Raw genomic sequence first — 24,829 nt, forward strand, 5'->3', positions numbered from 1 at the left:
AGGGAGAACGCGGGGCCAGCCACCGTGGCCGGGAGGAAAGCCTGCTGCCTCCGCGGAGCGTAGTTCCCGTTCCACTCCTGCGGCCCCGAGCCGAAGTGCTGAACCTGGCCACACACACAGAAACGGGCAGGGCTTAGTCATCCCGAGCACCAAGAGAGTGGGAAAAATGGAGTAATGCACTAAAACTAGTCAACTTAAAATTGGGAGAAATATAGAGACAGGAATTATTAAATGCTTCAACGGAACAAAAAAGATATATTAGCTATTTAGGTAGCAGCACAGACAATAAGAGATGGAAAACGGAACACAAGTTATTTTAATGCTCTTGCAAAGTAAAAAAAAAAGAAAAAGGATAAAATGCCATGCTGGGCTGTTTTAACAGAAATACCATGTATCACATGAGCAAGGTGCTTATTCCACTCTACTCAGCACTGGCTTGGCATCAATTGGAAGTGCTGCATTCAGTTTGGGCACCATAATGAGGCACAAAGAGGACAAATAGGAGAGAAATTTTAGAGGAGAGCAGAAAAAATAATAAACGGATTGAAAATATCTGAGACAACTAGGCAAACAGAAGTCTAGGGCTATGATCACAGGAGGATGTGGCAATCATTAACAGTCACAAAGAGAAAAGACTAAAAATCAATTACTCCCATTAAATGATGCAGAGTTCAAACTACATAGGGCATCTACCAAAGAAGGAAGGATCAGCATCAATTTTTGTAATGAAAATAATGTTCTACACTTTCTGCCAAGAGGCTGAGGAGCTGCAGACATTGAAGAGATTAAAAATTAATACATGCTGATCATATTAAGGTTTGCTTAGAATTAATTAAACCAATCCTTTTGCATAATCATGCAGAAGGGGAGACTGTGTCACCCACCCAAATGTTTCTTTCAATCTAAACTATTCAAGTCATTATTGCTAAATCCTCTTATCTACACATAGCATGCTTTCATTTAGCATTTAACTTACAATATTCACAGTCTCTCTGCAAGACTTACACAAACAGGTACTGCTCTCACATTAATGTACCTCCAGCTATCTAACCGAAAGCTCAATGCAGCTACAGCTCCAAGTTAACTAATGAAAAGGGGCTTAAACTTGATGTCATGTGTCAACTTCAGTTCTCAGCCACAGTAGACACATTTACTGTGTTGTTGGGCAATGATAAAAGTAACTTTTAAATTAGCTTTGGGTATCTTCTAACACTGGATGGAACCACAATCACAACCCCATCTTCCATCCATCTTCATTACCTGGCAACAAAGGTAAGAAATAGTTGGGTTTGCTAAGCTCTATCTCATCTCTGGGTACCCAAAAGATTTTCATGCACACTACTGACAAAACAACACTGAGATACAGCTGCAGATTTTAACTGCACACTATGAGTATTTCAGCATTTGGATGTAGGAAAAATAAATGCTAACATATTTTCCTTTCTGTCTCGTGCTTTGATATTGTGCAAGCACTGACAATTTTCCCGGTGTGGCTTTTCTATTATTTTTTAAAATAGAGTCAGCTGTTTTAAGAAAATGACCCAAAAAGAAAGATACTTATGACTTGCCCAGTAAGTTGAAATCCATTTTTCAAGATTTGAACACTTCTTTAATCAAGCTGCTGAAAACCTCCAGCTACCACTGACAGCAGCTGAAACTGCGAGCATTCAGTTTGGAACTCAACTTCTCCAACTCCACCTTTGGAGTTTGTTAGATGCAATTGCACATACCTGACTGAAGTTTCCATGTTGCTGATGGAATGCTGATGTCAGTTTTTGCTGACGATTTCCTACAACAGAAGACTGGTTTATTCTTCCCAGGACAGACCGACCCTTTTTCAGTGGCTGGCACATAGCATCTTCCAAGACAGAAATAAACAATGTTATGCTCTTATTGTCACTATTCTCTTCTGACAAAAGTTAGGCAAGATTTCATTTGCTTAAGCATACAGGGAGAAATAATAATACAATACACTAATTAAAGTCAGACCATAGCACTATTTAGAAGTGGTTACTACAGATTAGCAGTTACACGAGTAGGTCAAAATCTTCACACATATATTAAATAAATACATTGAATAAATACTAAAACTTCTATTCTTACCTACTGGCGTAGAAAAACACCTGAACTAACTTACCTGTATTCACCATCTGTTCCTCAAGGTGTAACCTGTTTTCAAGTCTCATGGGTGGTACCACTACTGTGCAAACAGTTGATTTGGTTTCAGGGTTAACGGAGGCTCTTGCTTCCTTATTTTTATTGTTATTGTCTACAAAGCCGTTTTCCACAAAGGGGCTGTCATGTCCTGAGGAGTCTGAGCTTGGGGAACCATCCACTGTATCACATCCACTCTCCTGCTCGTCATCTGACATACTGTCAAAAAACAAAAGCATTGCAATGAAACAAAGATATTTGCATGACAGAGGTACATTTTCTTAAATTAACACATAAAATTTATGGAAGTGAAATTACTCAAAGGTGGATAAAAATGATACACTTTAATAAGACAAGCACATGTATTCAAACTCACCCCACCCATAAATTGCAAGGCTCGGAGAAAGGAGATAACTCCTTTATATCAAAAACTGATGGAATACATGCTTAACTTAAAGCATACAAGACACAGCAGTGAATTAACTAATGCCTAAACACACAGTCAAGTCCTTTAGTGGTTCTACAGCAAATGTAACATGTCCTTACTGCATGTTGTTTAAAATAAGACAATATAAATGAAACCATTTATGAAAATTAACTTTCTGTGAAAAGTACTTTGATACTATGAGGGCCATCACAAAAGTCTGAGGATTTAGCCAACAGAATCAGGTAATTCTGAGTAGGTTTTCAAGTAACAAGTAGTGATAATGTGATAACTACTGAGCAATTAATTGTACTTCTATATTATTAACTTGTGATTCAAGTTACTAATTATATGACTTAATATAAGTAGAGTGCTACTGAAACCAGAGCCCAACACATTCCTCTGCTGTTGACAAAAAGTTGAACTACAAAGGGGAATTAAATTACAGGTCAGTTCCTTGTAATTCAAAGAAAACACCATAAAATCAAGCAGGTCTTTATAAAAACTTATCTGAAGTTTTGAATGTTTTGACATTAAAGAATATCAAAGGACTGACAATGTTAACTACCAAGCAGTAAGACTACCTGATGCCTTCCGGTATAAGACACATCCTGCTATCTAAATCTTTACTAAAATTTAATTATTTGAATGAAAATTCTTCAAACGCTTCTCATTATCTTCTTCTTTTACAGTCAGATATGGCAAAAGCTTAAAAAACAGGACCAGGGAAATACACCTGGATTAGTCCATCTATTTAACTCTGGCAACTTTTTATTTTAGTATCTTCAAAGTCACAGAAACGGCACGAATTTGTCCGGGTTTATCTTCTACATCAAGTCACACCAAAAAACGACAAATCTCTCCATGTACTGCATTACTGCACTCTTGTTGCTGGATGTAGCAGTTGTGTCTGCAGAATGAGCTGGATACGTCCAGTAACCAAACAGAAAACTAATCCACCAAAAAATCTGTGTGATGGATTAATCCTGGACAGTGCAGAGAACAACCACCAACTGCCTCCCTCAGTGCATCCAGTGTCCAGCACTGCAGAGGTTTGTTCACTACAGATGTCAGGCTCTACAGAATTCCAAATGGATGTCACAGCTGTCCATGCACAAGTCTTTTTTTTATTCTTTTTTTTTCTTGAGGGAAGAGGATTGTGTTTATATAAAGATTTATATACACAAATTATCCATTAAAAGCATCCTTAATTCAGGCTGACCAAAGTTTAAAACATGTAAAACTGCCTGTACAGACTCGAAGTTCACCTCCTTATCAATACATGCTCTGATAGAATCTTTAAGTATTTTAAAAAAACTTTTTTCATTAGGACCTTAATTAGAATTAATTTTGCACAATGAAACTGCTGAAGGCTCAAGCTAGACATGAGGCAGTGAAGATAAAGACATTTAAAAGCTGTTCACATAAACAGTGTTCACCTAAGTGAGCCTTACTTTTGGTAGAAGAAAAAAGGCATCAATGTCATTAAAGATTACAAGATACACAATGGGAGAACCATTAAAAAATTTGTGGTGACCAAATCTGTCACATCCTACTTTGGCCTATTTAATCTTGAAACTCTAGAAGACTTTTTATTCTAAAGGAAGTTGCAAGTAATGTGTTTATATTTTCTGTGTAAACACCATTCATTCAGTACTCTGAAAGCTTCCACTGCAGCAAGACAGGTCTGCTAGGAATGAGAACAGCGCAGTCTATGCTCTGCAACTAACTTTAAGCCAGTAAATTAATTTTTAAATAGATCATTTGCCCTCACCAGATGGCAACATAGCAAAACTTGTGCATTTTTTAGTACAAACTGAGTCTGCTGTATACTAAGATCTCTCTTTTTGTTGAAAGGAGCCTGACTTTTCACCTGTTGGATCTCTTGCAAGGAGAGGGACTGGACTGCTCGGAGGAGCTGGTGCTGAGCGTGCTGTCGGGGCTGCTGAGGGAGCACACGCGGTCGATGTTCAGGGTGTTCTGGCAGGCTTCACACTCCAGGCTCCCTTTACACCTGCACACAGCAACACAGTCAGCAAACACACCATCTCAACACCACTCAAATGAGTGCAATTGTGGAGTCAAAAAGGGTCCAATATTAGAAAAGGCCCCTAAATGTAAATTAATATCCAATTCCTTGCTTCTTTTACAACCAAACCAGACTTAAAATCTTTTCAATATTCTTTTAAAATTCTAGATTAAACAAGCATTTCTGGAAACCTACTAAATGGATAATTTTTTTACTGAATCAATACTAAAACAAGCAGATTAAAATATTTTACTACAGCAGCTGAGAGCTCTGAAACCTTTGACAAAGCTTAGATTTAAAACACAAGTTCTTCCAGTTCAGAATCATTACAAGTAAAGATGAAGTCAAACAAACATTAAACTTTTAAGCCTTGCATGCTTCTGTGATGGCTCTGTGAAAGAAAACTCCACTGGGGGACAATACCCAGCATCTGCTTTTGCACCCGAAGGTTCACCTTTTCACACTGATAGAGAAGTATTTTCTACCCATATGTATGTAATAGTATCTACTGGATGCTACTGCTAGAATGGTCACATTGAGTACACATGGCAAGAAGATTGATCTTGAACAATAGATATGGTATGACATTGTTATGAAAAAACTAAAAAAACTATGGTTTGAAAAGGCGTAACGCACGGATTAATGATGTAGACTTCTGACAGGGTCATTCCCTTTCAAATAACAGAGTGCTACAAAGTTAACTTCCTCCTGAAATTGGATTAGAAGCTCGTTGTTTGTCCATTTTTAACTCAGATTCATTAGCTGCAGTAGCTGTGCTAAGACAGCTGTATTAAAGTGAAGTTTAACAAAAATAAAGGCAGATTCTCACTCCCTCAGTGAGTGTGTCTGTGCCACATCGTCCTCATCGGTGTCACTGCTGATGGTGATGACGCTGACGGCGGGGCTGGGGGAGCTGGCCAGGAACAGGGCCTGGCGTGGGGTGCTGGGGACAGAGGGGTCAGGGGCCAGCCTGACCGAGGCCTCACAGCAGCTGCTCTCCTGTCCTTCAGAGTTTAGATTGTCCTGTGCTTCTATACAACTTATTCTCTTGACAGCCTTCAGGTTGAGTATCTTTGGAGATATAAAGGCTGAATTTTGGATATTGGTGTTTTGTAACATGTTGCTCCTGTGAAGGAAACACATCATTTGGCATTTAGTGAATCTCTGCCAAGAGATCTGGAAACTGTACTGTTTTCAACAAAACTAAAGCAGGCAATGTAGGCTAAGCCACCAATTTAGAAAAACACAGAACAGTAAACACAGGCAAAAATGCTTGGCATGGATGGTTTCAGACATTAATGAGAAAGTTACCAAGTATGTAATATCAAAGACCACAACACTGAATACAGTATACTGAAAATCACACTTTCTTATAAAGGAAAAAAGTAATAAAAATCCCATTGGGGTGAAAAACAAACAAACAAAATCCAGCCAGATTTCATGCAAAGATTCTCCTTGAAAACAAAGGCTGGTAGCCTCCAGATGAACCCCTTGCTTAACAAAGGACTGCTGACACTGCCTGCATAACCCATACTTCCCCCCTTATGGAGCATCCCACACCTTTGCCACTACTTTGCACAGCAATGGGGCATATTTTCTTCAGCCAGCAGCTGAAGTATCTTTGGCTACCAAGGAAAGATGACTGCAAGGCACACTGCAACCCTGTTATACAGTCTATTTTCAGTTGTCTAAACCAGATATATCCTCCCTCATGTTAACTTAGGAATATCTCGTAAGAGCTACCTGAATATATTCTCACACCTTTCCAAAGACTGTAAAGACAACCTTCCACCATGACAGGCACATACTAATCAAAAAGAATTAAAACCTTTTACTATTGCAAGTATTTTTCCATCTAGTCTATAACCAAATAACATTGAAAACATAAGGAGAAAGGACCCATTTTCCTAAAAGACTGTCTAAGAGCAACTGTCTCCAACAAAGATGCCACTTCTACAGGTTGTTCCCTTGCCCACAAAACAGCAATGACAGGTACACTGTCTCTCAATGTTCTGTCTTAGAAATATCCTACTGACCTGTTCTGGCACAGTTTGTTCCTCTTGGTAGCTGCAGGCTGAGGCCAGACAACGTGTGCAATGCCCACACTAATTGGCTGAGGGGCAGACAAGGTTATCTGATGTGTTAAAAGAGGCTGTGGTATCATTGAGCTGTAGTGGGTGCCCTGGGTAATCATCTTCCTGAGGAAAAGGAAAGGCAGGTTTATATTGCAAGCCATTTGCACCAGCACCCGTAGTCCTTGTTAAATCCCAGCCACTGAGGTGTTGCACAAAAGCAGGTGGACTCACCCCCAGTCTCCAAGCCTCTGTGGGCCAGCCACAGGATCAGAGGCCAGAGATGTGGCTGGGGGTGCAACCAGGATCTGCTGCGTCTGATTCGACCACGTCTGCTGGGAAGCACAGGCGGTTTTATGGCACAAGCAAATCACTGAAGTCACACTCGCTGCTTGTAGTTCAGCACAGACCACAAGAGGGACTGCAACAGAACTCTACTTTGAAAAACATTTACTAACTAAGTAAGTAAGAGTTTTGCTTTAAATTAAGCCAACCTGAGAAAGGATTCCTGCTGCGTCTGATTCGACCACGTCTGCTGGGAAGCACAGGCGGTTTTATGGCACAAGCAAATCACTGAAGTCACACTCGCTGCTTGTAGTTCAGCACAGACCACAAGAGGGACTGCAACAGAACTCTACTTTGAAAAACATTTACTAACTAAGTAAGTAAGAGTTTTGCTTTAAATTAAGCCAACCTGAGAAAGGATTCCTGCTCGAATCTGTAGTGGCTGAATTGCGTGGGCTTGGGTCACCAGTGGAACTGCATTATCCACCCTCAGGGAGAAACTGGTGGGTTTGCTGTGGTTTGTAGGAATTCCTGTCAGGGAAAAAAAACATATACCCAAGCTTTAGGCAAACAGCAGTCTTGCATATATTTTCTCAGCAAACATAGGAGACAATCCTAAAACATTTCACCATTTTTTAAAATATGTTTATGATCTAATTCCATAGTTTAGACTTTCAAGACAAACAAATTAACACCTAAAAGATTTTTGTGCCATAACTTATCTGAATAAATATTTGAGCTGTAATTTCCAAGAAGAACTGCCAGTAGCTACTAGTTGGAAACAGACTACTAGAAAGAGGAATTTCTTTGGCAGAAAGTTCTGCAGAGCTAAGCATTTACTCTTTATCACAAACTTCATTAAAAGAATTTGAAAGGAAGCAGATAAAAGTAAGCAGAACTGAATTTCAAAGCTTCTCAGAATGGACTCCTCCACATCTCATGCTCTGTATTTCCAGCAGGCTGAAACCCATTCCTCTCAGCTTTTATAGCTGGCAATGCCACATGTGTAATGTCCCTCTTTGCTACCATCTCTTTTGTGGGAAACAATGTAAAATCTTCTGTGTACCTCATCAAATATTTGTAGTAGAATCCATAATCCTATTCCTCTCTTCATCAAAATAATGCAAACCATAGCACTGCTCACAAGAGCATAGTACAAAAAAGATGCATCTCATGCCCTGTATAGATTTCATTATTGTCACAGGAAACTAGCACACGTATAGCAATGCTGCAAGGTTTATCACAATAACCTTTTTTCACACAATAATATAAAACTACAATGAAAGTGGAAATTTTTTTAACAGATATTGCAACAGAATAGCCATGCTTGCAGAAAATACTGTCTAGGAAAAGATATCCCTGATCTCATTTTCTAACTGCACTTCATGCCTTGTGCTTTAGTCAAAGATTAAGCAATGGGTGTTCACAGGTAACTACTAAAGAATTACTACACTAAAGTTTGTAAGTGTTTTGGTTGGGTCTTTTTTTAATCTTTACAGTACAGGATGAAAGAAAGTTTTCATCTGATGTAATTCTCTCATGTCATAACACAATACTAAGTTATAACCATGCACTTCAAAGCTTTTCATTTTGAAATGCACTTGACTGATATTTTTCCCCACAGCCATCTAGAAGAGCAACATCTTAGCTCTGACAGAAGTAGAGAGTTTTAGCACTTCACATATTCCACAGAGCAGCCAAGCTGGGAAACTTTGAAGCAGTGCCAGATACCATTAAGATCCCCTTTTCATCTGTGCCAGCAACTCATCACCTATGTGATGAAAACAACATATCCTCTTCACTTCAGCTGTAGCAGAATTTATATTTGGAAAGTTATCATCATATTAAGAATACAGTATACAAATCACAGATAAAGTGTCTGCCTGTACTGTTTCCTTTTCTATAAATCACTTTATTCATCTGGGACTAATGAAAACAATAGAGTTTTTTAATTATGGAGTATGGCATTGTGTAAAGAACATATACAATTTAAATAATTAAGTACTCAGAAGGAAATCTGTGTGAAGCAGCTTTATATGACACTGCCTGGTAAATAGTCAGACCTTTCTTGAGTTTCTGAAACTCAGGGTAGATGCAGCTGCCACAAATAACATTACTGATAAAGTGTGCTGTATCTGTTTTTATCTATAGAGATTAAGATTTCCTGGGGTTTAAGTTTAGGCTGAACGTTCTTGGTTTGTTTCTTTTCAGAGTGCATCTGGTGTGATTCCTGAAACTTTAAAACGCAGAGGGAGAACTGAGGTCATTCTTAAAAAAAGCTACTTCCTATAAACTCCATAACTTTCAGACCTGATCTCAACATGAAGCTGAACATAACCAAGACAAATAAATTCCATCTTTGGAACGAAGACTATAATCAAGCTAAGTTAATAGGCAAACAATATAAACTACCTTCCCATTTCCATAAATGGCTATTCTAGGATAAGACACTGATATTCCCTCCATCTTTCCTGTTTCCTCTCAAATTTTATTTCAGAATATCCTCCTTGCTTCACCTTTCACATTTTGTTCCTCTATTTTATCCAAGATATAAATTTGTATGTGTGCGTGTAGTATATGAAGATGGCCTCTGCATTGCTCAAATAATCTTCTGCAGATGCTGATTTGCTGTTTCTTTCAGGAAGGTGCAATGTATCTGCATCTGACTCACATGCTGATTTTTAATTACATAATTGTTTTAAATATAAACCCTAAGTGGATATAATGGAAAACTCAAATATTGCTAACAGACGGGCAGTAACACTCATATTTTAGGAATTGTGACAATTGCAGATAAATATACCTTGAATAGCTGGAGGACATATAATCAATGCTTGTTGGAAAACATCACTGCAACCAAACTGAGCAGTTCCTGCCTGCAGTGGTATCCCTTGGTGCAAAACTGAGTGGGCAGATGCAGTTAATGCCTATGGGAAGAGATTCAACACAGGCAACGTTATCATAATGCTGAATCTACATCTCTCACACACCTGCCCCACCACTTCATACAGTAAACAACTAAAACAACTTAGAAAAATTAACATTTCAAAACCATTTCACATGAAGCCATCACATTTGGCCATTGGAGGGCACCAGACTACAGCACTGGCAATCCCAGCTCATAACTTAATTTGAAACACATTCTAAATTATTTGTTTAAAAAAACATTAGGAAAAAACGAGAGTAAAAGACAGAAGATTTTGCCACTTAACAGATATAATTTTTTCAATTACAAATTCATTAGAAAAACTGCATTAACTGAACTTACAGTTAAAACCAAACAAAATGAAACAAAACCAAGAGAAACACACACCATTGTTTTTACCTGACTCCTCACTGGACCAATTTTGGTAAAGCTTGCAGTCAGGTTGGCTGCACTGCCTGAGGCAACTGATCTCATAAGTGATGTTTTATTGCGATTGCTTAAGTCATACAGGTTTGATCGGCATTTGCAAATATCCATGATATGAAAGCAGGACTTCACTCTATCAGAACCAGAAAATAAGTTGCTTTAATCACCATTTCATAGCATTACAGGTAAAAAACAATTCCCCAAAACAAGGCCAAAAAAAAAGTAATTCAAGGCCCACATTTGCCAGTTTCACAGAATGGGATCATCCACACAGGTAGAGAAACAGAAGCACTGCTGTTACTATGGTCACGTCAAGCCTCTGTGATGCCTATTTTAAATTCAAGAAAAATACTGCTGTTTCCGTCTCCTTCCATCTAACACCATTTTTTAACAGCTGTGTACAAAGAGGAAAGATAGGAAACCAAACAGATGGAAAGCTTGCTCTTTCAGTGAAATGCTTGCAACTTCAGGAAATCCACAGTGAAACACTCAACTCCAGGACTGCAAGAAAACTTGCAATATATTCCACATTAATCAGTACATGAAAGGAAGTATCCAAGATGCTAACCTCAAGAGGAAATGCCTGCCCTAGCCCTCAATGACTGATAGGAACTAGGACTGCTCATGCTTCCAAAAATCACGCCCAAGTTTCTGCAGTGTTGGAATTTTAACAATCATGTCTAAACCCAACTTAGAAATCTATTGCTCTGTTACTTTCAGAGAAAAACATAATTATTCAACCAGTTTCCTTGACCCAGTAGATGTATCTAATACTGCAAGCACTTGAAAGAATTTTCTAAGACACTGCAAAAATGATGAAAGATTTTTTTCTCTCTGACAGAAGAAACAACACTATTATACAAATGAATTGCAACAACAGAGATTTCTATGTTACATACTGGTTGCTATGAGGAAAATCGAGGAGGTGCTTCATGGTAACAAAAGAATGGTTCAGGGTCTCAGCTGGAGTGATTCTTAAATCAGCATCGATAAGCAACATTTTCTTCAACAGACTGACAAACTCCCTCCTATCTGCCTTCTCTGCCAACAGGTCACTTCCTTCCAAATCCATCACCATGTTCACCTGGCATCGAACAAAAGAGTCAGATAGAAGATATGTGTATTAGTTTAACTCTTGCTGGTATTGTTTTCTGCTATAAAATACCAATATTCAGCATTTTTATCACATGGGGGACAGTGGATTAGTCTTATCCCAAAACAGCTGGCTTGGAACCGGTGACATTTTTAGGCACGCACACTGCTCCCCCCTTGCAACCGCCCCAGTTAAAACCACTGAAGGCTTTACTCCAGTTTGGGACTTGGAATTTAAGAAGTAAGATTTGGAATAAAGATCTTTAAACTACAGAGCTGATTTTCAAAAAACAATTTCAAGCATGTATTAATGCCAATCTTGCAACAAGATTTGATCTTTTTTTCAGGATATGAAAGACAACAAAAAATTGCCTTTTCTTATTGACTAGAGAGGTATAAAGCTAAAGAAAAGTGAGGAAACAGTTACATATTTAAAAAACTATACTGAGAATTATATTGTTAAGATAACAGAATTATACTGGAAATCATACAATAAACAGAGCAGGTTCCCTATGCATTCTTTGTTTATTCTTTGCCACAGTGGCAGATAAGGTGGAAGAGAAAGTACACGTTTTACACAAAATTCAAGGGCTCCCCCACCACAAGGACAAGTACCACTGTTTACCACAAGCAATAGAAAAGGAAGACCTTTACTGAAAAGCTCAAAGGGCTGACACAGCCAGACGTTTTCCTCAGAGCAGTAGAGAAGAATGAATATGATTGAGACAGAATAAGTAATATTCTAAAAGGCATTTCTTTCAAAACCAGTAAAATGTTTTAAAATCACCACTCATTCCCACACATTCCTTTTGCAGAGGAAGGAGGCTTTAATACTCACGTGCACTATATCATCCAAACTGTTGAAAATATACTTTCTGGCCTCTTTAGACTTCATACCTGTTTCTGCCTCGTGTTCTTCCAATGTCTCAAAAAAAGAAAAGGAAAGCTAAATTTAGAACCTGTCAATAAAGGTCACCTATAACTACAAAGTAACGTTACATATTTATTGTCCTAAAACCCACTTTTTTTTCCCCAAATAATTAGTATTTCAGTTATATATTTGTATACTGCTTTACTGGCTACTTTCATTCTCTAAATCAAAAGACAAAAACTACAATATTTTACATCTGACCAATCACAGTACTGGATTATAGCAGGCAGTCTGTGAATCACACAGGAAATGCTGGAAGCCTAGCAAAGAGCTGTTTAATGAAACTCCCTTGTGTGCTTATATTTTTGTGCATCACAGCTTTTCTATTACTTGTATTCTACCAATTTTCTCAAACTCAGACCTTAAACCCCAAAGAGCAGCAACATCATATCACTGTACAAGAAATAAACCAAAACCAGGCAGAATCCTTTCAACTTCTTTGTTTTCTCTTTTTGTTTTTTTTATTTTTATACTTTTATCCCTCCACATACACAAGAGCTGGTGTAAATATTTTAAATACTTAAGTATGAAAAAAATTATTAAATCCTAGAGAATGAATGATTTTTGAATTGGTATAGCACTTCCTGTTACAATTTTCCTCCTTCAACACAGACAGCACCAGTAGGCTGGTGCTGCACGAGGCAAGGTGGGACTTCAGGGAAAAAGTTTTTAACATACATGTTACAGAAAAGTTTCCAAAATGAACTTTGACAAAAACTGCAAGTAATGACCAACAGTCCATATCAAAATTCCTAATTAAACTCTGCAAGGTAACAAAGAGTTCCTGAAACTGGGGAGGGCTGTTTGCACCAAGAACTCGCTCAGGCTCTCCGACACAGAGAAGCCAGATGTAAAGTGTCACCTAAAGACCAAGTGCTTGAGGAAGCAGAGTATGGGATTAAGCAGGCTGGTGTAACTGGAGAAATCTTACATAACCCAGCGCAGCCCCGACCCAGCGCCGCCGGGGATTTACCAACTTGCTGGGGGGACTTACGCAACTTGTGCTGGGAGCTCGGCACTGTTTGTTACTGCAGAGATCCCATGTCAACTGCAACTGCTTCCTGAGCCCTCTGTAAACCCTGGGAAGCTGGGCCATGAAGAAATACCATTAAAAAAAAAAAGTAAATTATTTGCAGAGGAAGCGAAGCTCTGCTTATGGCCAGAGTGCAATAATGTTGCTTAGAGAGAAGCAAGGTGTGCAGAACATAAAAGTACAATTTGTTTCAACTTCGTCTGCACTCACTGTATCGCGGCTTTCAGCCAACAAAGACTGTTTTAGCAGGAGAGCTAAAAGAAATGAGCTGTACACAGCCATGCTATTTCTTAATCTCCTTTTTCTCCTAGGAACTTCTGATCCTGAAGCCAATTCTGGACAAATGTTGACAGAGTAGTGTGGGCCTCAGAGACAAATTCCTTACATGAAGTGAAAAGCAGTAACCAAGCAAGAAAGAGAACAAAACAAACCAAACCACTCATTTAGTATCTTTGGAGACACAAGGCTTAATTTGAATTCCCCACCTGGCAGCCACACACTGGCCACAGCACAGCCTGGCAGCTGCACCTTGGGGAACAGAAAAAATGGAAGGGATACAGAGCAGGAGCTGGTAAAAACCACAGGAGATGCACCAGGGAGATAAGGTATCGTAGTGAATCTTGGCCTCTCTGGTTTCTCTGCTCACAAAATAATATGCTGTTTTCTACTACATTACACTGTTTACCTTTAATCTCCAACTGGAATATGGTGCATCCGTTTCTCTACAGAAAAATCTTGCAGTTTTCGTTCCCATGCTTAACAACTGCTCTCCTGGCAAACCTTGAGTCTGTGAAATGTAACGAATCTAAGGAAAAAATAGAACAGGGAAAATAAATTACCCCTTGTTTTCCAAATGTGATCCCCACACAGTTAAAAACTTGTAATTTCATTTAAAAAATGACAAGACAAACCACGCTCAGAGGATCGCAGTTTGACAGCTACATCTTACAGAGGGGAGAAACCTAACACTGAGCACTTGGCACTGCTCTCTCCATCTCTCAGAGAAAGCCATACATAAACAAACCTTCCAAGTGACCTATATAAGCAAGCTTTTGAGGTTGGGTCACAGGAACGAGGAGCTAGGGAGAGTGGCTGTCATTACCTCCTCAACCCACTCAAATCCTAAACGTATTTTTAAAATTCTAAACAGGAAAATCAGTAGGAGTGCATCATTTGCTTACAGAACTTCGATGATTTTTCATTGTTTTTCCATCTTCTCATTATGTAACTTGATAAAAATCCTTCCCATTTGCTGCTTCCAGTGTATCAGTCATCTGACACACCTGCATTTCAAGGAAACATTCCTTGTGGAAAGGCAGTGCCTCTACAACCTCCAGGCAGCAAAAGATAGTGTTGTTGTCCAAGAAAATCTGAGTGTGATAGGAATGGACTAGCTTTATGCCTGAAAGAAGCTTTGCTCTGAAATGATCAAGATGCATTTATTTTAGAAGATGATTTACTATGCATTTTGCATTACCTATCCCAGTTGATGATTGATGTATTACCTAGAATAGTGAAGTTTCAAGGCTTCAACAGAAATCTGTTGAAACATGATGTGTTTTAACTACTGTGCATGCAATGTTAACTCACTGTACAAGGGGGAACTTATCCCAGAAGCAGTATTGCTTTCAAAATTAAAAACCACCATGGAGTTGGAACAATAACTGGCAATAATTGAAAACTAAGCTTGTTGCAGATCAGGATGGAGAGGGTACAGATTCCAGCAGCCAGGGCTGAACTTCTGAAGGGCAGGGTCGCACACCACAGAAGGGCTGCTGGGGTGAGCCAGCCCCTGGAAAAGGAGGAGCAGCCAGGGAATAAGAGAGAAGAAAGGGAAAAATCAAAAGGAGAGAGTGGTCAAATACACCAAATCAGAAACTGAGAGATGAGAAGATAAAGTCAATGAAAGACAGAGGACCTGAGAGTTGGGAGCACCTGCCCACCAGAAAAACTGATGGCAGTAGAGAGTAAAAGGTACATGCGAGGCTTCTGCTGGAAAATTAGCGACAGACCCAAGTGGGAAGAAACTAAACACAATGCTGCCAACTTTTGGTATTTAGTATCCTCCATAATTCCCTACCTCAGGGAGTAAAGAGAATCCTACTCTGACCAGAAATGTTGCTAGATCATTTATAATGTCCTCAGTGAACAAACAGTCTTAAAAAGTACAGGGGAAAAGCCAGTGCATTAATTCAAAAATTCAGCAGTTAAGCACCTGTGCCCGTTTCTAATGAGTATTAAAGCTCAGAAGACAGGGCTATTTTCCAGAGAGAAATACAGCTGTTACTGGTTCTAACCACAAGTAAATATAAGAACTAAGAGCTCCCTTTCAAGGGCCAGTGTGTTGGTTGCCACATACCAGGGGGACAGGGGGGAAATGCAGCACAATGCCCTTGCCTGTTCGTTTGCTCAGTGACACACATCATGTAGCAGGAGGAAAGGAATCTCCTTGGAAGCCATCTCCTACTCCTGCTGTACTCAGGTACACTGAGAAAAGCCTTGAATCCAATTTCTCCAAAGCAAGCTTTGCAGACCAGCTGGAGCACAGTTACGAGCCTGGTTAAAGTAAGGGGCAGGGGAGGTTGCAGCCCCTCTTCCACCACAACGTGAGGATCAGACAAGTTGCTAGGTGAGTTATTAACTGAGACTTCCAGCAAACTTGAATGATATGTAAGAGGTAAATAAATTTGCCGAGTTCTTGGAAATTTTTGAGACAGCATTATGGAGTCTTTCCAAAAAACAAATGCCTTCACTCTATCCTTAAGAAGAACAGTGAATTATATAGGTTGTTAGATGTTTCCTCTTTTATTTTCCATTTTAACAGCAGCAGTCTGCAAAAAGGTCTTCTAAATGCATCAACCCCCATTCCATTCATAGCTCACTTTCCACACATGAAATGCTGCATTTTGTGTAAATGAAGGAAACTGAAATACAAAACATTACCAACATCAACACAAAATTAATGTATCCCCTGAAAACGGTTTTAACAAACAAATTTTTAGAAAAGCAGGTCTGATCTGTAAGTGCAGGGAGCCAAAAGCCCACTCCATGAGCGGGACTTGAACAACCTAAACAACATCCTGGAGGAACTGCCCCTGAACTCAATGCTGAATCAAAGATGTAGAACTTAGCAAGAAGCCAGTGCTGTTCCTTCTGGGGTTTTCAAGAGATTGCTTCACTTGCAAAGTTCAAAACCAGGTGAGGATACTCAGGATGCTGATTACATTCCTTCCAAATTCCACACTATTTTCTAAGTGTTTAAAATAGAAAACATTCTACATCTTTCATCAGAAACAATGTGGGGTTTTATTAAATTCTCTCACAAATGCTGATGGTGTCAGTAGCTGAAAATTCAACAAAGCAAAGGCAGAGCTTTAAGAGCTCCAAGCTTTACCACTGCCTATCTACAGTATTATTGTGACAGTTCATTCTCGTTCCTCGTGAAGTACAGGCTCTCAAATCTTTGAGCTTTGTTGGGTTTCCAGAAAGCATCAGAAAGTATTCAGAACACAATTAATCCTGACCTCTGAATAGACATTCCAGAGTCAACTCTGTTCATGGCAAATGAAAGAGAGATTATAATGCAATGATGGTAGCTGCAAACTTTGGTTTCCATCAGAAAAAGCAGCTTCAATACCAACATCTATTTTGTAAGATGGAGGGAGGAGGACAAATGCAAATTTAATTCAAACAAAGCAGCACAATATACAGTCTGGTTCAGAAAAAGGATTTATGTTACTAGGACAATCAATAAGACTAAATTAAAAGCATTTAACAGACTTGAAGAAATACTACATAGTAAGAGATATTATTAGCATTTAAAACTCTGGATTTAATGAACTGAAATTCTTACATTGCAGAAAGTGTGCTTGTGAAATTTATTCTACTACCTGGTCATATTCCAGTGCTCCTGGGTACAGTGGCCATCCAAGAAACAGCTCTGCAATCACACACCCTAACGACCACATGTCTATGGCTTCACAAAACGGCAATCCCAGTATGATCTCTGGTGCTCTGCAAATTAAACATGGTTACTGAATTTTTTTCCTTGGGGAAGAAAGGTCATTCAACAATCCAACATGACAAAAAAATAAAAAATAATAATTTAAAAAAAATTGGTTTTTGATAATTATTTCAATTAAATCCTAACATCAGAAATTGCATTTTTCTTTATCTAGGTAACCTGTGGTAATATTTTGCAGCTCCAAGATGGTTTTTTCCTACATGTACTAGTTTGCTATGTACATGAAAATGCCTGGAAAACAGAATGTCCCTGATTCAGAACTTTTGCCTTTCCTCCAGTATATCTCAAATGATTTGTCCACTCAATGTCATATGTCTGTAACTTTATTCCAACAACAATAGTCTTTCATCTCAAAAAAAAAAAAACACCCTAAAAGTTTGATCTGAAAATCCACTTGCACACTTCCCAATTGTACAGTACACTTAAAGCTATTTAAAATATCAATTTAATTACATAACTGCAAATCCCTTAATGTACTCAAATCGGTTCAATGTGATCAATTTTTAAATCACTTAAATGAAAACACTGCACTTGCTAAACAGAGCAGGTGCTATTTTTCACCTAAAACAAATGCAAATTAGTTAACCAACACCATCTGAATTTATGTCTGCACTCAAGAACCAGAAAAGTTGGTATTGACACAGCTGCTAAAGGGGCTTTTAACATTTCTGTTCACATGGAATTGAACTCAAGTATTTCACAAATGTCCATTTTCATTTTATTTGTTCTTTTAAAATGTTCCCTCCCGGCTCATTCAAGCTATTAACAAAAAGAAAAAGGTTACATTTGTATCTGTACTCTAACAGAGAAAGATGCCTAGAGATGTAAAGTATTATTTAAAGCATCACACTATAACAGGATCTACTTTTAAAGCAGACAATCTGTGGTTAGCTTAGCATGTCGCAGAACAGTAGGAATGTGGTTAAAACCAAGAGGGTAATTCCCACTGCAGCTGGGCAGAACAGGAGAGCATTCAGCTGACCAGGAAACATGGGATTTCTCACCTGTGTAAAAGCTCACAAATTTTATGCCTCAGCACATCCTGGCATAGTCTATTGACATTCCACACAAAACAGACTCTGATCATAGTAAATATCTACATATCTCATTCTCCTCTGACATTTACCTCTATCAAAATATTTTTTTAATTACTGACAAGTACTGGATTGGTAACAAATTCCTATTTTTATGCTACATTGAGACAGAGAAGTTATTTTGTAGCTGTACAGCAGACCAAGAGCTAAGTATCTCCATCCCTTTTCACAAGGGGTAGTTGGTAGAAGCTGTACATAGCCATATTCAAAGCTCCAAGGATGCACATTCACCACCAGGGAAAGGACTCCCAGTGAAGCCATTTGGGCTTCTGCTACAGGAAAAATCCAACACTTTCCATGGATAAGAAAATCTATAGAACAGGATATTCTGTTAAATAATTATGTACTTTCCATTCATGCTAGCACTTCAGTTTTCCCCATCCTTGCCACAAACCATTTTGGATGCGATTATATGAAGGCTAAATCTTGTCACGCTGAAGTGAAACTGGAGAGGCTCAGTTTTCCACTGCCTCCAAAGATTTGATTACAATAAACTTCTGGGGATCAAACATATGTATTTTTGTAATGCAGGATCGTGACACTGCAGTAAGTCTTAGCTAGTTTAGTTATCCAAGAAATCAATTCAATATCTCTGGATGCCATAAGACAGAAATAGCAGCGAGAAACGTCTGCCTTCCCCCGCTGGCTGGGTGCCAGTCTGCCTATGGTTGTTAGAGATCTCTGTTAAAATACACTTCCTTTTGTTGTATTATGTTACAGCCCTGAATAGTTAATGAATATACACACAGCCTATGGATATAGGGGCTTTAACAAATGCTTCTGCTAAAATAAGCTCTGTAAAACCTCTTACGTTTACTCAATGGTTAATATGTGCGCCACATAAAAATAGCCGCAGTCCGTCGGTCTGTCGTGCATCCCTTTGGAGAGACGGGATTGCAAAGAAAAGAAGGATGAGGGTAGACACAATGCCAAAAAAATAGAGAATGCTTGCTGTGTTTCAAAATACAGTAATCTGTTAGTTTTTCCCAAAGAAAAGTACTAATAAATAAGTCTAAGGAAAAGGGATGTATTTCAAGGGAGGCAAAGTGCTCCTCACTTGCCAACACCAGACCTACCATCCAGAATGGAAGAGGAAATAAATGTGCTCCTGAGCACAGCTACCTGCACCATACTGTAGTACAGTGAACAAAAACCATTTTCAGGCTAGCTTGAAGTGAGGCAGATGAAGAGCTGCTGCTCTTTTGGGGCCAATGTCTCCTACCATGTCTCATGCTAGTCCTTAAAATGGAGCAGCTTTCTCACAACAAATAAAGTTGCAGGAGAATGTAACTGAGTTTGCTTATGTTTGGAGTGGTCTTAACCAGCTCAAATATTTTTGTTAAGGAAAGTTTGTTAATGTCATGCTCAAAACCACCTTCTTCTGTTTCTCCTTTTAAACTTCCTGTTAAAAGTCTGTCTGGAGAGCTGGAGAGAAAAGTGTTGGAGAGAATCATTCTTCAATTTTTAAGATGATCCACAGTTCTTTTCTCCTACAAGGAATATTTCACCATGCACCTCAAAAGGAATGTATTCCCTTTCCTAACTACAACCATAGACATGAGAGTGGTAGGAACTCCAGATGTCCCAACAGTCACTTTAGCATCAGATTAAAAAAAAATGTGTAACTTAGTATTTCTCTCTCTCAAAACAGCACCACCACACACACACCCTCCTGCCTGGTTTTTACTACAGATTACAAAATGTTCAGTGCACCAGAAGATAACACAGTGTCCACCTTAGTAAACAGCACCTGTTATCCCATAACCAAGACATCAACAAGGAGAACACCAGAATTTTCTAAACTTCCTAAGGACACCGAATCTTACTTAAATGTACTTAAATTAAAAGCAAGATTTTAGAAAGCACCTATTTCTTTCTTATCAGTGTTAATAAAACATTAATTTAAAACATTATCATAAAACAGCTTAGACTTTACAATTAGAAAGATCTAAAAAGATGAAAGACACAAATTAATATTTGCTTCAGCTGCTTGTTTGGATAGTCACATTTCTATTTATTACATCACAGACAATAAATACATATAGTATCCTATAAGTTGTTGTAAGCTTATGAGGAAAGAAATCACACAATTTATTCCATTAACTTGTTCAAAGACCAGAATATTTCATAAAATAGTTTAGCTTCAGCATGTTAGCCAGCTTGGAATGAAGCAACAAAATAAACAAATTTGAAAAAAAAAGAGATCGATTCTTGATGGGAGGATTAAAAAATAAAAAAACCCGCAAAAACTTACAAAGAAAAGATCAAAACCAGCATAGTAACAGAAAATGTCTTCCAACCCTTACACTGGGGGAACAAAGAATGAAGTGCAAGAATTACCGATACTACAAAAAAAAGTCGTAAAAAAATCCGTAAGAAGTCAAACCTTTTCAGATGATCATTACCTAGAAATCGTTGGTTAGAAATCCAATTTGGAAGAGAAGTTACATGAAAAAGCTAAAACCCAACAGTCATTGTACAAAGTAACAACTGAAGAACAGCACAAACAATAAGAAGCAGCTTCCCAGAACCGTACTTTTATGAAGAATTCAGTTGAATGCAGGAATAACTTCCCAAATATGTTCCCACTGCAGGTCCTGTAACACAGTCACACTACACATACCCCCCCCACAGACCAAGGAAATGAGATAAAGACCGAGCAATTTTGATTTCTATTTGTCTGGCAGTGTGAGAGGGTCAATGTATCGACTGTCGATCACACCACTGGTTTATTTACTGACCACCTGCTACTCTCCAGAGTGGAGAGTATAGAAATAGCCTTCCTCCCCTCAGGTCTCCCACTCCTTCCAACACAGCTGTGTGATGTCTTTCCAAGACCACACCTTTTACCCGCCACCCATACCAACTTCCATGTTGAAGGTGAAGGTAATGATGCTGTATGAGGAACATGGAGCTAAGCCATTCCACAGGTGCTGTTGCCTACTCCAAAGATGCTGGACATCAGGAATGCTGGTAAATCCTTGGCAGTGTTAGCTCTCCATTACACATTTCGCAGAAAAATTCTTTCCAAACACGCATATAATCCCTATCATGCTATTCCAGCTTTACAGTATCAAACATACTGAATAAGAATTTTAATACTGGTTCTTCATAAATTTTGGGTTCTATACATTCATATAGTTGAAGGTAAATGGAGACAATGCTCCTAATATGAGCATGTGACACAAAATGTATGACGTTCTCCTACAAACCAAACTTTACTGCCTCTATTTACCGCTCTTTGTGGTGACAATGATAATAATTACCTACCCTGGATATAACACAATGTCACCATTATAAGAAATACTAACGCAAGGAAGTCACCAAAAGGGTGGGATGTTTGGTTGTTTTTTTTTTTTTTATTAGTGACCTGATAAAAGTCCTGGTACGGAGAACTCATGTAAATAAATCCAATTTTCAAGAGTTAAAGCCAAACAAGATGGCCAGCCTGAGAACACCTCTTCTCCCCTGCTACCATCACAAGCATAATGCAAGCATATCCCTTCTGAAAGAAATAACCAGACATGGGTGGTAAGATGTACAGTTCTTCTCCTAAAGAGAGGAGGTCTAAGAGAAGGATTAGATGCAGTGAATAAGTTAATGAGAGATGGCAATGGGCATTCTGGTGAGTATTCTCATGTACAGTTCATTCTCTTCAACTACCAGTCTTTATTGTGTACATGGAGGAATGCAAACCTTTCTTCAAGATCTGCAAGAACATAGGAAAGACTCTTGGCTAGAGGGATCAAAATCAAGGTGGCAATGCCCAGAAAAAACTCCCAGGCAAGTACACTTCAATAACCTGAAGGATGAAATAGGAAGGAACCATGTAATGACAAAACCTGGAAATGATGAACGATATAAAGATCAGTCGGCTCTATTGTGGACTCATGATGGTCTTCAGAAGGAATTTCAAATATGCAATTAGATCAACACAACAACAGGAAGTAGAGCATACATAGTGTGTAGTAAACCATAGTGAAAATTAGTGTACCATATTCGTTTATTAATTACCCATAAGAAATTATGTTATAAATTAACCAACTTTTCAATGAAAAATCTAGACAACTTTACAGATTACTCAAGCAAAATATTTTACAATTGGGAGCAAAAATAATCAGGATATCAGTATTTAAAGGACAAAGACATATAAAAAAATACTATGCCTTATATAAAACTAGTGATATTCCCTCACCTTGAATAGTGTGTGTTCACTTTTGAATTCTGTGTTCAGTTTTGGTCACCCCCATCTGAAAAAGGATACATCAAATAGAAAAGACGCAGAAAAGAACAATATAAATTAAAGACTTGAAGAGATTTGGGTACAAGAAGAAACCCTGGTTAGAACTATAAAGCTTCAGGAAAGAATGATCAGTAACATTACTCAAATTATATAATAAATAAGGGAAGAGAAGCAGACAGGTGTTTCTAACACTCTATCTCACTACAGAAGACCAAGGAATCCCCCACCCACTTTGAGATAAAGACTGATGTAAATACAAAAGTAGATTTTTAAAGCCAGAATTACAATTACCCTCGGAATCACAGGTCACTGTTGAGATAAATATTAGGAGTACTTAAGAATGGAGAGACAGGAAAATACCCACAAGGGTTCTAGATTATATAGTAAGGGTTCAATCCATGTAGAACAAAAACAGCCATCAATTTTGCAGAGCTGTAAGAAACCTGCATCAGAAGACACTGAAGTGCAACCTTCTGCTACAGTAAATTTTCTCCAGCAACAAAATGCCACAATACATAAAATGCTGATCTGAGAACATATATGTATCTCATTTCCTACATACTAAAATCACTGTTCTTGCACAAATATATGAGTTACCCAAGCAAATCCCTTGACCCAAACTACAATCTTCTGCACAATCTTCTAGTCTCTACAATCTTCCTCATGGTCAGAATAATTTTAGCTTTTAATGTCATTTTGTTAAAGTAGGAATTATATCAACAAAATTTATAGATACCTTTAAAATAGTTGTGTTACACATGAAAACATAATCACTCAACTGCACTTCCTAAGAACACTTTTATAGTTGAATTGCCTCTTGCTTTCAAGCCCACTGAGATGTCAGAATGCAGATTGGCAGTGTCATGTGCTAACATATATTTGGTCTTAGAAATGCAAGTATGGTACATGATGCCAGACGATGAGCCTTCCTCCCTACCCTTTGGAAGGAATGCTGCAGCAAGTCAATAATGAAAAACTGAACTCTAAATTTACATTCACAATCCTGGCCTTTGTTGTTTTCTAGGGTTGTTTTAACTCTTTTATGATTCGGCAATAGGAAGTATATAAGTAGCAAACTCTGGTTGGGGGGTATTTTTTTAAACTCTAAGCATGTAGGAGGACTTAAACAGAAAGCAAAAATATAAGTGCTTAGACGCAGACTCAGGAAATGTTAGTTAAGCTGGATAGGGGCATCTTTGTCTTTGAGGTAGCAGGAAAGACTCAACCCCACCGCCTCTGCAATTCAAGCCTATGTCACCATGTACCACAAAAGACAGGGAGAATAATTATGTTCAAGCTGATAAGGGAAGTTATCCCCTCATTCCTAGTTTCATTCCTCCTTTGAAGGAGTTTGGTGCATGGGAAGTGGCAGTGAAGACACAAGGAAATGAGCTGCTGTATCTCCTGTAAATTTCTATGGTCACAGTATGAATTCTTCCACCATGAAATAATAAAACCTCATTTTTGCCTCATAAAACATTTTCATAGGACTATGCATGCTCAACAGCTAGAAAAGATCTACTTCCCCTCACAGCCTCCCAGTGATATATATATATATATAATGTACAAGACTGACATGCAGCTGCCAGTTTAACTTTGAACCCTGATCTGCCCCAGAGAAGGATTTAAAAAACTTATATAGAAAGCGGCCCACATACGTGACTCTTAGAAAAAAGAGGCAATCACTGCAAAAAAAATTCTTTAGAGCTTACGGCTCATGACTGAATGGGGAAAAGAAAATTCAACAAGAAATTAAATGAGACAGAAAAATAAATCCTAGGTAATTTCCTCAAATAATAAAAAATCACAAACTATCCTAGATCTTTTTCCTGATACTGAAAAACAATTTCGTTTTGGAAGAGCAAGCACAAATTTCAACCTAATATACCTTCTCTTACCACCTACCAAAAATACTGAAGATAATCATTGTTTAGTTATTCCTGCCTGATTTATTCAGATGAGAATAATAAAACAAGTGATTTCAGCAGACTCTTTTCCAATTATCCACTATCTCTCATGAAACGAGGAGTTGATTTCATTAAAACTAGAAGATGTTTATGCTTCTGCCTTTTCATGATTTTGATTTTCCTTGAAAA

At 38.3% G+C, this 24,829-nt stretch overlaps 1 protein-coding gene across 5 annotated transcripts in view; it reads right to left on the reverse strand.

The window, feature by feature from the left end:
• HIPK3 (homeodomain interacting protein kinase 3) overlaps positions 1 to 24,829 on the reverse strand; it is a 67,691-nt gene that overhangs the window by 4,024 nt on the left and 38,838 nt on the right. For 2 of the 5 annotated variants that reach the window (XM_017726348.1, XM_017726351.1), the window contains exons 3-16: positions 17,263 to 17,386; positions 14,058 to 14,177; positions 12,247 to 12,333; positions 11,216 to 11,400; positions 10,278 to 10,449; positions 9,768 to 9,891; positions 7,374 to 7,495; positions 6,914 to 7,014; positions 6,644 to 6,805; positions 5,437 to 5,733; positions 4,452 to 4,592; positions 2,138 to 2,373; positions 1,731 to 1,858; positions 5 to 104 (exon numbers count right to left, since the gene is read on the reverse strand). In XM_017726348.1, the coding sequence (XP_017581837.1) occupies positions 5 to 104; positions 1,731 to 1,858; positions 2,138 to 2,373; positions 4,452 to 4,592; positions 5,437 to 5,733; positions 6,644 to 6,805; positions 6,914 to 7,014; positions 7,374 to 7,495; positions 9,768 to 9,891; positions 10,278 to 10,449; positions 11,216 to 11,400; positions 12,247 to 12,333; positions 14,058 to 14,177; positions 17,263 to 17,386 (2,099 nt within the window). The remainder of the gene's footprint in view (positions 1 to 4; positions 105 to 1,730; positions 1,859 to 2,137; positions 2,374 to 4,451; positions 4,593 to 5,436; positions 5,734 to 6,643; positions 6,806 to 6,913; positions 7,015 to 7,373; positions 7,496 to 9,767; positions 9,892 to 10,277; positions 10,450 to 11,215; positions 11,401 to 12,246; positions 12,334 to 14,057; positions 14,178 to 17,262; positions 17,387 to 24,829) is intronic. The other 3 variants (XM_008644073.2, XM_017726350.1, XM_017726349.1) reach the window with 3 other exon arrangements.

This window comes from Corvus brachyrhynchos, unplaced genomic scaffold, assembly GCF_000691975.1.
Source record: "Corvus brachyrhynchos isolate BGI_N302 unplaced genomic scaffold, ASM69197v1 scaffold281, whole genome shotgun sequence".
NCBI lineage: Eukaryota > Metazoa > Chordata > Aves > Passeriformes > Corvidae > Corvus > Corvus brachyrhynchos.